This window comes from Neovison vison, chromosome 7 (assembly GCF_020171115.1).
Source record: "Neovison vison isolate M4711 chromosome 7, ASM_NN_V1, whole genome shotgun sequence".
NCBI lineage: Eukaryota > Metazoa > Chordata > Mammalia > Carnivora > Mustelidae > Neogale > Neogale vison.
The window spans coordinates 35,349,233-35,362,760 of NC_058097.1; the positions used below are offsets into that span (position 1 = coordinate 35,349,233).

Consider the following 13,528-nt stretch of genomic DNA (forward strand, 5'->3'; position numbering starts at 1 on the left):
ATTATTGCATTAAAATTTCCAGAATTATCCCAGTTATTTCCAGGTATTAACGATTCATTAAGAGTTCTCTATCCCAGTGGATAACACCAGTAACCAATAGATAACCAGTAATCAGTAACCAGAGAATTTCATTTAAAATATACTGATTTCTTGGGGTGTTGGGTGGCCCAGTCAGTCAGGTGTCATGATCTCAACCGTGAGATCAAGCCCCACATCGGGGGTCCATGCACAGCATGGAGTCTGCTTGAGATTCTGTGTTTCCCCTGCCTCTTGGGTGCACTCTCTCTTTGTCTCTCTAAAACAAACAAATATATGAAATCTTTACAATATATCAACTTCTCATTATTAGTAGTCATAGTCTTCTAGATTTACTGATCCCTAAACAAAATTTATTTTATAAGTATGACTTGAAATAACTAGACACAGCCATAATTAGACAGTTAAGCGTTACCCGTTTATTTTGATTTGGGGGAGGGGGTTAAGATTTATTTATTTATTTGACAGAGAGAGGCACAGAGAGAAAGTGAACACAAGCAGTGGGAGTGGGAGAAGGGAGAAAAAAAAACAGGCTTCCTGCTGAGCCAGGAGCCTGATGCGGGGCTCGACCCCTGGACCCTGGGATCATGACCTGAGCTGAAGGCAGATGCTTAATGACTGAATCACCCAGGTGCCCCTACCCATTTATTTTGATATTTTTTCTTTTAATGGTTAAACTGTGGACTCGTCACCCACATTATAGAGGCAGTATGATAGGGTAAGAAAAATTGTCTGGAGAATTGTAAGCTAGTCCTGGCTTTGCCATTATAAATATGGTCTAAGAAAATCATAATCTCTCTCATTCAGTTTCCTCATTTTCAAGGTAAAATATTACATAGTTTTCCTGAGCATGATACTAAGCATAGTGTATGTAGAAACTCTGTAGTAATATAAAATGCAAATGTTAGCTAATAGTCTAGAAATCCTTAGTGTTTTATTATAATTTGTCTGTATTTTAATCATAATCCATATGAAGTTGCTTTTCTGATACATAAACTAATAGAAAAAGAGCTACTTTTCTTCAAGTAAGAATCTTTATGTATTAAAAAGCCTGATTTTTAATATTTAAAAACAGTATTCAATTAAGAGCATTGTTTTTGATATCTGCTTTTTTCTTTCAGGTAGTCTAACTAGTTAACAAAGATCTGATTCATATATAAGATTTTTTGACACTTAAAGTCTCATTATTTCAGTTAATTGATTTGGTTCATAAAAATCAAATACCTGACCAATTTGCTGAAATCAGTTATTTTGATATGAACTATTGGTTTTTGGTCTTCTATGAACTACTTCACTGGACAGAATATCTTGTATATCACGTACTCATTTTTTCCCTGCCACTTTGAAAACACTGCTCACTAGCTCCTACTGTGTGTGTGTGTGTGTGTGTTGAATTAAAAGTAACATAAAATTCACCATTTTAATCCTTTTTAAGTGTATGAGTACATTTACAATGCTGTGTAATCATCACCACCATCCATTTCCAGGACTTTTTTGTTAACACAGGCTGAAACTTTGTCCATTAAATATGAACTGCCCATTCCCCCTTTCCTCCAGCTTCTGGTACTTACTGTCTATATGAATTTGACTAATGTAGGGATCTCAATAAATGGAATCATTTATTTCCATATTATTATTAATATTTGTCTTTTAGTGTCTGTCTGGTTTCACTTAGTGTAACATTTCAGGGTTTATCCGTGTTATAGCATATATCAGAATCTTATTTCTCTGTTAGACTGAAAAAATACTCTGTTGTGTATACTGTATTATGTTGATTCATGCACCCATTAATGGTCTAGCTATTATTCTTGACAGAGGGTTGCAAGTTTTCAGGTGGCATAAATAAGTTATTGATGATGGAATCAAAAGTATAAACATTACCATTTTAAAAAAACTTTTCCTATAAATAAGCACCTAAACATGCCCAGGTTTAAAACAGTGCACTGTATTCTACACCTATGAAAGCTTTCTCTTGCTTTGTTTTTAAATGAAGGATTAGACATAAGACATGAAACCTTAATGTAACTCTAAACTATCTCAATGCCAATCACTTTCTTCTTTTTTCTATTACAGATCCAGACTTTACTTACCTAGGAGGTATTTTAAATCCCATCCCAGGTTTAGTATATCACCTCTTTTTCCTCATGGCATTTTAATCAGTCATATTTTCCTTTGAGCATCGTTCCTCTATTCTTTCTAGATTGCCAGTTTGAGCTCTCGGGAGCTGATGGAATAGTGCGTTCTAGTCAGGTAGAACAAGAAGAAAAAACAAAACCTGGTCAAGCTGTTGATTGCATATGGACAATTAAAGCTACTCCGAAAGCCAAGGTATTATTATGCATTGAGTCACTTTAGAGAAGAACATAATAAGACATTGATTAGCATAATGTATTGTTTTGATTCATGGAGATACTTGCTATTATAGAAACTGATGCTGCAACTTTTATTTCAATCAGATTGGCCACCTAAGTTCTAAGTACACTGTAGTATAATTTCAGGAAGATGACACAAACATTGAGAGTCTTAAAATCTTTGTACTCCTAGATCAGGGGTGCAAGTTTTGATCCATATGATTACCGATTCATAAAGAACTTTATGAGGAGGGAAAACAGACCACAAGAGGATGAAGCATCTTGTCAGAGTTCTTAGAGTTGGTCATGGCAGTGTCTAAACCAAAACACAAATGTAGCAAGTCTTGCTTCTGGGTTCTTTCCATGCTGTCCTCTGCTAACGATGTGGAGCTGTTATTGGAAAGTACCGCAGTAATGGATGTTTTTAAATAACTCTGACAGATTGGGATTGGTTGCTGACTACTTTTGCTTTTTGCTCTTAATTTATACTTCTAGGAATATTCACAGTGAAAATTATATTTAATGTGGATATATGTGAAAAGAGAAAGTGAGGATAAGAGAACAAACCATTAAAGAATTGCAAAAATAAGGGCAGCTGGGTGGCTTAGTGGGTTGAGGCTCTGCCTTCGGCTCAGGTAATGGTCTCAGGGTCCTAGGATTGAGCCCCACATCAGGCTCAGCAGAGGCTCAGCAGGGAGCCTGCTTCCTCTCTCTCTCTCTCTCTCTCTGCCTGCCTCTCTGCCTACTTGTGATCTCTCTCTCTCTCTCTCTCTCTCTGTCAAATAAATAAAATATTTTTTTAAAAAGAATTGCAAAAATCAAATTTAAAGTTATGGTAGTAGCGCAGATTAGATAACGTGAAATCCTGACCGTTATAAAACATCTGGATTCCTTGAGTAAAATAAAACAGACACCCTTTTAAAAGCATAGGTAAGGGCGCCTGGGTGGCTCAGTGGGTTAAGCCGCTGCCTTCGGCTCAGGTCATGATCTCAGGGTCCTGGGATCGAGTCCTGCATCAGGCTCTCTGCTCAGCAGGGAGCCTGCTTCCTCCTCTCTCCCTCTGCCTGCTTCTCTGCCTACTTGTGATCTCTCTCTGTCAAATAAATAAATAAAATCTTTAAAAAAATAAATAAATAAAAATAAAAGCATAGGTAAGATTTCCCCACCCAAAAAAAAGGTAATTCTTATGGACTAGAAATGAAGAGAGAGAAATAGAAACCAGACCAATAAATTGAAAACTGAAACTGATGGTACAAATACCTCTTGCTGATTTTAGTATCCTCCAGCTACTCAGCAGTAGACCTGCCGGGAGCTTGGTGTTACTAACCACAGTGAGAAAAGGCCTGAAGTTTGTGTGACGTTTATGAGGTCCCTCACATAAAACTGGAACCCTTAAAAGGATATATAATTGCTGTGAAGTGGTAGATTAGAAACCTCTTCCACTAATAGGTTAACAGTGAAGAAGCTTACCTTTCTAGGCTCAGTCCCAGGATAAGGCTGGGGTCTCCCCTAAAGCTTTTACCTAGAAACATGTTCTTACTAGAATTTGGGACATATGTGATTTACATTCCAGGCCCAATCGAGGAACCACTTAGTCTACAAATTACCAAAACATCCCTGGCCTCAAAAATCTTTTTAGACACCTGGCAAAAATAAATACAGAATAACCACAGAGGGACACCTGGGTAGTCCAGTTAGTTAAGTGCCTTCGGCTCAGGTGATGATCCTAGGGTCCTGGAATCAGACCCCCTGCTCAGTGGGGAGTCTTCTTCTCCCTCTGTTGCTTCCTCTGCTTGTGCTCTCTCTCATACACAGACACAGTATATCTTCAAAATAACCACAGAGGCTGTAGGATTGCCATCAGTAAAATACTGCTGGAGGTAAGCTCACAACCCAAAATTAGAAAACGTAAAGAAACAACCCATCGTGAGTGAATTAGCAGACCTAACAGTTAGAAGTTTCTTTGATGCCTAAGAAGTTAGGTGTTTTAAGTATCTTACAAGAAGGAATCAAAAAAACAAGAAAGAAAAATGACCAGGTATACTTTACAAATCACCAAGTAGAGCTTCCTCAAGTAAAAGGTGTAGTTATTAAATGATAGATCTGAGAAAATTACCCAGAATGTACCTCAGGGGGTTGGGGAGGGATAGTGGGATTTTAGCAAGAAAATGTTCAGGCTGACAAGAAGCACTGACCCAAGTGACTCCCAAAGCAAGAAAAAAGTTTATATTGACACCTCACTACATTGGCCACAACAGACAATGAGAAAATCTTTAAAACAACTAGAGAAAAAAGAGAGCTGTGAGAATCATTAATAGCAAAATAGGAGCCAGAAGACAATAGAGTAATGTCTTGAAAGTGCTGAGAAAAAAAACAAGTAACTGCCAATCTAAAATTCAGTATTCAACTATCATTTTAGAATGTGAACAAATCGGGTCATGATCCCAGGGTCCTGGGATTGAGTCCCGCATCGGGCTCCTTGCTCAGGGGAGAGCCTGCTTCTCTCTCTGCCTCTGCCTGCCGCTTTACCTGCTTATGCTCTCTCTCTCTCTGACAAATAAATAAAATCTTAAAAAAAAAAAAAAAGAATGTGAGCAAATTAAGGTATTTCTGGGCAAAAATAATAAATGGACCAAATGCTACAATTAAATCCAAGTATATTCTGCTTTAGGAGAACTATTGGAAATTTTGAAAATAAGGAAAGAGGAAAGAAATAATAGACAAATACCAAAAGAGATCTGATATAGCTACTAAAATAGAAATCAAGAAGGCCACCAATTTACAAGGAAGATATAATTTTTTTTTTAAGATTTCATTTATTTATTTGACAAATCACAAGTAGGCGGAGAGGCAGGCAGAGAGAGGGGAAGGGAAAGCAGGCTCCCTGCTGAACAGAGAGCCCAATGCGGGTCTCGATCCCCAGGACCCTGGGATCATGACCTGAGCCAAAGGCAGAGGCTCTAACCCACCAAGCCACCCAGACACCCCGGAAGATACAATTTACAATTTTATGTATTAATATGGCCTCAAAATTTACAGAATTGAATTGACATTTGCTGAGGAAAATTGACAGAGCCACAATTATAGTGGGTAACTAATTTCACCTCTCAGTAATTAATCAAGCATACAGAAAAAGTGGTAAGGCTCAGATTTAAACAACACAGTATGCCTGATGAGACATGTCCTACTCCCAACATCCAGCAGATAGGCATTCTCTGCGAGCAGGCGTGAAACATTTATAAACTCTGATCCAAACGCTAGACTACAAACAGAAGTCTGAAATACTAGTGCTTTGTATTACACAGAGCACCCTCTGACAATAATACAATTAAATCAGGAACCAGCAACCAAAAGATAACTTTAAAATCCATATGTTTGGCAATTTAATAATATACCAGTTAGTAATTAATGGGTCACAGATTAAATCAGGGTGGAAATTTAAACACACTTAAAACAATAAAATTGAGACTATCAAAATGTGTGGAATATAGCTAAAAGTCCTATAAGGGAGTTTTCATAAATGTTTCTTTTAGAAGAAGAAAAAGTTTAAGGAGCAAGTTTCAACTCAAGTTAAAAGAATGTCCAAAGAAATCCAAAGAAAAGGTAATTAATGAGAGCAGAAACAAATGGTATTTTAAAAAGAATCAACAAAGCCAAAAGATGGCCCTTTGCAAAAAATAACAATAGGTACACCTCTGCCAAGATTGATTTAGTCAGAAAGACCTAAATAATATTTAGAAATGGAAAAGGTCATAGAGGTGCCTGGGTGGCTCAGTCAGTTAAGTGACTGCCTTTGGCTCAGATCATGATCTCAGGGTCATAGGGTCCTGGGATTGAGGCCCACACATGGTCCTGGTCCAACTCCCTGCTCAGCAGAGAGTTTGTTTCTGCCTTTCCCCTTGCTTGTGCTCCCTTTTTCGGTCTCTCCCTCAAATAAATAAGTAAAATCTTAAAAAAAAAAAAAAGAGGAAAATGAATCTACTATAACAGAGATTTAAAAATTCTCAATATGATAAACTATGAAGAAAACCTGCTGAACAAAAGAGAAAAAAACCCTATAGTTTCTTCAATAAAAAAATGACAAAGAGGGGGAAAAAAAGCAGTGAATATAGATTAAAAGAAATGTGAAGTCAAATGAACTTGGGGATTCAAAGTATAAAAGTAGGAAACACTATAAGACAGAAGCCTGAACACTGGTGTTTGATATGAAGAAACTATCTATTTGGTTTGATAATAGAACTGATCATATTTTAAGTGGTCTTTAGCAATACACATAGAACTGTTGACATGTGAATTCTCTCTGGGATTTGTTCCTGTATGTGAGAGGCAGATGTGGGAGGGTTATAGTTCAAGCAAGACTGGCTGAGTTAGTAACTGGTAAAGCTAGGGGATGAGGACAAGGTTATGATACTATTTTGTCTGCTTTTGCACATTTGAAATTTTCCATAATCACACTGTTTTAAACTATAAGAATATAAGTAATTTTATTTGCTGATAAGTTTGTAAGTAGTCTAAATGGACAATTTCCTGAAATATATAATGTATATGTGTATATATATACTTATATATATACACACACATATTTATATACACTTTATAAAATTTGCAGAAACTAAATCAGAAATAGAAAACCTGAAAAATCTTACCAAATTAACAAAATTGATTTTGTACTTAAAATATATAAACAAAAAAATTGGTCAAATTGGATTTTATCAGGTACTCCAGGAACATGTTATATAAATGGTTTCAGAAAATTGAAGAAAAAAAGAACATTCCCCAGCCTTTTCTATTAAAACTAAACAACATGGAGAGTATAAACCAGGATTATTTGTCAAGTGGAAGGGGGGAGACTCTAAAAACTAAGCAATAACAAACTAAACCTAGTAGTTTTTTTTAGAAATCATGACCTAGAATTCTTAGACAGTTTAATATTAGAAAATTGAATGATGGAGTTTCCCATATTAACAGATTAAAGGAGAAAATCCAGATATATCAGTAGATGGCAGAAAAAATACTCCATGAAACCTAAAACCTATTGATGAAAATCTCACAGTAATTGCAACATAGGAGAATGCATTTTAATCATTATAAAGAATATCTACAAAACCCCTAATTCAAACGCTGTAATTAATGGTAAAACCTTAAAAGCACTTACCGTAAGCACAGAACAAGTCAAGGATGCCTGTTGTCAAGGTTTTGTTTGGTGTTCTGAAATCCTAGTCAGTGCAACAAAATGAGGGAAAGGAAAAAAGTTCATCAGTTGTAAAGATCAGTTGCTTTTCTTTATACTACAGCCAAAAGCAGTTAGAAAACAAAACTTTGTAAAGCACAATTTATAATAAGAACAAATCAGAAGGTATCAGGAAGCAAATTTTAAAATTATGTTGAAATGCATAAAAGAAGGCCTACAGAAATAGAGATCATTTTCATGGATGGGAAGATTCAATATCATAAAAATGTTCATTGTTCTCTAATTTAGCAATTTAAAGTAATTCCAGTCCAAATCCCAGGAGGGCTTTCTAGGGAAGATGGCAAACTAATTCCAGAATTCACATTGAAGAGAAAGTGTTCACAAGAACCATAACAGTTTTGAGTAAAAACATGTGGGGCTGCTTACCCTTCAAGATAAAGTTGTGGTACTTGGATGGAATGGAACTGTCTGAGATAGACAAACTAATAAAATTAGAAGGTAAAACTAGACATGTATGGTGGCCGCTGGGGGGAGGTGGGTAAGGGTATAGGTGAAGTAGATAAAGGGAATTAAATAGTATGGACTTTGAGTTATAAATAAGGCACAGACACAAAAAGGACAGCATATAGAGTATAGTCAATAATACTGGGGTAATGTGTTTTGTTTTGTTTTTTTTTTAAAGATTTTATTTATTTGACAGAGAGAGATCACAAGTAGGCAGAGAGGCAGGCAGAGAGAGAGAGGAGGAAGCAGGCTCCCCGCCGAGCAGAGAGCCCGATGCGGGACTCGATCCCAGGACCCTGAGATCATGACCTGAGCCGAAGGCAGTGGCTTAACCCACTGAGCCACCCAGGCGCCCCAATACTGGGGTAATGTTGTTTGGTGATTACACTTACCATGGGGGAGCACTGAGGAATGTATGGAATTGTTGAATCTCTGTGGTACTCCTGAAACTAACACTATATGTGAACTGTATCTCAGGGGTTTTTTTGTTTTTGTTTTTGTTTTAAGTAAAAAAAACTACACATGTATGGAAGGTTGGTAGATAACAAATGTGCAGGTGCACCTTGGAAATAGTACCAGTTCTGTTCCAGAACACAGTAAAGCGAATATTGTAATAAAGTGACTCAAAGAATTTTTTGGTTTCCCAGTACATACATACAGAAATTATGTTTACACTGTACTGTAGTCTGTTAAGTGTGCAATAGTATTGTGTCTAAAACAACGTACATCCCTTAATTCAGAAACGCTTTATTGCTCAAAATTGCTAACCAGCATCTAAGCTTTCAGCAAGTCCTCTTTTTGCTGCCTCGATGTGGACGGCTGCTGATGGATCAGGGTGGTGGCTGCTGAAGGCTGGGGTCACTGTGACAGTTGCTTAAAATCCATAATCCAGTTTGCTGCGTCCATTGACTCTTCTTTCACAGACAACTTCTCTGCAGCATGCGGTGCTGTGTGGTAGCATTTTACCCAGAGAACTTCTTTCAAAATGGAGTCAATCCTCTTAAACCTGCTGCTGCTTTATCAGCTAAGTCCATGTAATTTCTGAACCCTCTGTTGTCATTTCAACAGTCCTCACAGCGTCTTCACCAGTAGATTCCATCTGAAGAAACCACTTTCTTTGCTCATCCATGAGAAACTCCTCACCCGTTAACGCTTTATCATGAGATTGTTGCAATTCACATATAATAATTTCTAAGTTTGAAACACTGTGGGAATTATCAAATGTGACCCAGAGACACAAAGTGAGTAAATGCTTTTGGAAAAATGCCACTGATAGGCTTGCTTGACACAGGATTGCCACAGACTTTCAATATGTAAAAAATGCAGTATCTGAGGGGCACCTGGGTGGCTCAGTGGGTTAAGCCGCTGCCTTCGGCTCAGGTCATGATCTCAGGGTCCTAGGATCGAGTCCCGCATCGGGCTCTCTGCTCAACAGGGAGCTTGCTTCCCTCTCTCTCTCTCTCTGCCTGCCTCTCTGCCTACTTGTGATTTCTCTCTGTCAAATAAATAAATAAAATCTTTTAAAAAAAAAAATGCAGTATCTGAGAAGCACAGTATGCCTGTATTTTTATGGAAAGGCCGCTGAGAACAATGGACTTGAACATCAGTGACTTCTTTTGTATATTTATAAGTGGCTTTTTCTGAAACATTGCCCATTAACTAGTTTATCCCATTTTTGAGTATTCGGCTCTCAAGGTAGTCTTTAACATTTTTTCCTTTATATTTCTAAATTTTATTTACCCATCGAGTTTAACAATGGTTTTAAAAATTTGATCCAATTCCCATGTCAACTATGTATAGTATTTTGAACTTTTTCCGTTTTAAAAATTTAGTTATTAAAAGTTACATTCTTGGGGCACCTGGGTAGTTCATCAGCTAAGCGTCTGCCTTCAGCTCGAGTCAGAATCCCAGGGTCCTGGTATTGAACCCTGTGTCGGGCCCCTGCTCAATGGGGAGTGTGTCTTTCCTTCTCCCTCTGCAGCTCCCCCTGCTTTTGCATGTGCTTGCTCTCTTCTCTGTCAGATAAAATCTTTAAAAAAAGAAGTTACATTCTCCAATATTCAGTGTTTGAAATAACATAATATTACCCACCTCCTCTTGATAAAGAGAGCAGGATCTCTTGCCCATCTTATTCTCCACCACCACCACCCCCGGCAAAGAAAAATCAAGATTTGAGAAATATTATTTAATTTCTTAAACACTTAGAAAATTAAATACTATCAAACGAGAAGGTAAAAGCTATATTCTATTACAGGTATAGAGGAAATCTATGTTCCCATTATCTTTCTCACATACCCTATTGTGAGTTTGAGTTTTATAATTCCTACATGCAGTTCTATACCTTCATATTTATGTACTATGAAAATATACATTATTCTTATACTTTAAAATTTTGTATCAGTTGTAGAAATCACGATCCATTCTCCTTTTAGACCTTCAGTCTTTCTTTTTTAAGATTTGCTTATGGGGGGCGGTGCAGAGGGAGATAACTTCAGGCAGAATCCCCACTGAGTCCACAACCCTGAGAGCATGGCCTGAGCCAAAATCAAGAGTTGGTTACTCAACCAGCCGACTGAGCCACCCAGGCACCCCTACTTTCACACTTTAATAATATATTGAATAATGCTATAGCAATTTTTGTATTTTCATTATTCCCATCTATGATGATTTTGTATGGTTATATATCCAGAAGTGCAGTTCTTGTGGAGTGTGACCATTTTCAGCTTTACCAGAGCATGTCAAAAGGTTTTCCAAAGTGTTTTTCGCAGTTTATCCTTTTAAAGCAAGTTAAGAGCATTTCCTCTACTCAATCCTTGCTGACACTTGGTTGTGTCAGGATACTCAGTCATGTCAACCTACAGGAAAATTTTTTGACAGCCACCAGAATCAAGAACAGTTCCATCACCCCAGGGAAATTATCTCATGCTCTTCCTCTGCAGTCAAAACCTACCTTCAATCTTTACTTATTTCTTTAGAATTTTATTTATTTGTCAGAGAGAGGGAGAGAACATACAAGCAGAGGGAGAAGGAGTATCCCCACTGGGCAAGGAGCCTGATGTGGGACTCAGTCCCAGGACTTGGGGATCATGATCTGAGCCAAAGGCAGAGGTTTACCTGACTGAGCCACCCAGGCGTTCTCTTCAGTCTTGATCCCTGGCAACTAATGATCTTTTGTTCTATAGTTTTACCATTTCCAAAACTTCATATAAAGAGAATCACACAGTTTGTGTGAGTCTGAATTCTTTAATGTAATATGGTACACTTGAGATTCCTGTTACTGCATGGACCAATTAGCTTATCCCTCTTATTGTTGAGCAGATTTTATTATATGGGTATACTGTAGCTTACTGTTACCATCTGAACATTTGGACTGTTTCCAGTTTTTGGTTATTATTGATAAAACTGCTGTAAACATTTCCGTACAGGTTTTGTGTAAACATGTTTTGTTTTGTTTTTTGTTTTTTCATTTTTCTGGATATCCATCCCTGAACCTGCTGATTCACATGGTAGCTTTGTAAGAAACCACCAAGCTGTTCTCCCAAGTGGTTATTTTGTTTTGCATTTCCACAAGAAGTGTTATCAGATTTTCAATTACTCTACATAGTTCTCAGCACTTGATTATCATCAGGTTTTAACTTGAAGTTTTTGTAATGTCTAAATCTTTGGTAAAGTGTCTCCTATGCCCATTTTAAGATTGGGTGGTTTTCTTAATGTTCTCACTGTACTCTTACTTTTGAGTTCTGGATTAAAGAAGTGTTCTGGCAAGTGATTTGCAAACATTTTCTACCAGTCGGTGGCTTTTCTTTTCACTCAACAGTATCTCTCACAGAGAAAAAGTTTAATTTTAATGAAGTCAAATTGTAAATTTTTTTAATGAAGTTTCCTTTGATGTATCCCAAGAGCTCTCTGCCTGACCCAAAGTCATAAGGATTTGTTCACTATATTTCCTTCTGAAACTTTTACAATTTTATATTTATGACCCATTTTGAGTTGATTTTTGTATAAGGTACTCGATATAGCTCAAGGTTCCGCTGTTTGTTCGTTCATTCATTCCTTCCTTCCTTCCTTCCTTCCTTCTTGGTAGGGATGACTGATTTTTCCAGCACCATTTGTTGAAGACTATCCTTTCCATTGAATTGCCTTTGTATCTCTGTTAATAATAATAGCTCTATTTGTAAGAATCTCTTTCTGGGCTGTATTCTGTTTCTTGTATGTGTGGGTCTCCTTCTGTCAGTACCACACTGTCTTGATTATTGGAGCTTTAAAGCCTACACTTCTGCGTTCTGTAGCTTCCAGTATGGTGCTGATTAGGACTTACCTTGTTACGGAGTTTGAGGGGGAAAGCATTCAGATTTTCACCATGAGGTATGGTGTCAGCTCTGGGTTTTTGTAGCTGCCCTTTACCAGGTTACAGAAGTTCTCTGTTTTTCTGAGGTTTTGATCATATAACCTTTCTTTTTTAGTCTATTTATAATGGTGACTTACATTGATTATTCAAAATTTAAACCAGCCTTGTATTCCTAGAATAAACTATATTTGGTTATGATTATATGAAAGTATTATACTTTTTATATGTTGCTGCTTTTCTGGCTGATGATTCTGATACCACTTCCAACTTGTGGGGTTTTTCCCCACACCACCAAGTAGTGCTCAGACACCAGCTGGGTGTCCTACAATTCAGCTCAGGTCTGGCACTGTCGACCTGGAGATGGCACCAGATTCTAAGAATTGGGGGCTCCGTCCCACAAGTCTGGCCTCTACTTCAGATGCCAGTTTCACGTCCAAGTTGTCATTGTCACCTGTGCTTCTGACCAACTGGCTGGAAATCAGGTTTCTAGGAGCTCCTCCTTGCATTTGATTAATTTGCTAGAGAGACTTAGAGAACTCAGGGAAACGGTGTTCTTACTTAAATTACCAGTTAATTACAGAGCATATTAAAGGGTAAGATTCAAGAGCCATATCCAAAGACACAGTGAGGTCTTGAACAAAGGAGCTTCTCCCCATGGAGTGGGGGGCCTGGCACGATGCATATGGAAACATTCTGATTCACCAACTTGGAAGCTTTTTCAAACCTTATCCTTCTGAGTTTTTATGGAGGCTCCTACATAACCATGGTTGATTAAATCACTGACATTGGTGCTTGATTTAACCTCCATCCCTGCTCCTCTCCCCTCCAGGGAAATCGCCATAGAACTGAAAGTTTAAGCCCTCAACTCATGGTTATTTCCCCTAGTAACTAGTCCCCGTCCTTAAGGGATTTCCGAAGATAACCTCATTAATAGAAAGTCAATTGTCATTGAAAGGGACTTGTTACGATTAACAGGATACCTGTTTCAACTCAATGGCTGGAATATTTTCAGAAACTGAGGACAAGAGACCAAATAGAACATGTTCCCGCTGCTCTTATTGCTCAGGAAATTCCAAGGGTTTGGGGAGGTCTGAACCA

The 13,528-nt window shown here is 37.6% G+C and overlaps 1 protein-coding gene across 3 annotated transcripts in view; it reads left to right on the forward strand.

The window, feature by feature from the left end:
- NETO2 (neuropilin and tolloid like 2) overlaps nucleotides 1-13,528 on the forward strand; it is a 65,478-nt gene that overhangs the window by 17,445 nt on the left and 34,505 nt on the right. For 2 of the 3 annotated variants that reach the window (XR_006385476.1, XM_044256213.1), the window contains exons 5-6: nucleotides 2,110-2,154; nucleotides 2,237-2,364. Coding sequence is in view for 2 of the 3 variants with exons in the window: in XM_044256213.1 (XP_044112148.1) it covers nucleotides 2,110-2,154; nucleotides 2,237-2,364 (173 nt within the window). In the remaining variant the exon portion in view is untranslated. The remainder of the gene's footprint in view (nucleotides 1-2,109; nucleotides 2,155-2,236; nucleotides 2,365-13,528) is intronic. The other variant, XM_044256214.1, reaches the window with a different exon arrangement.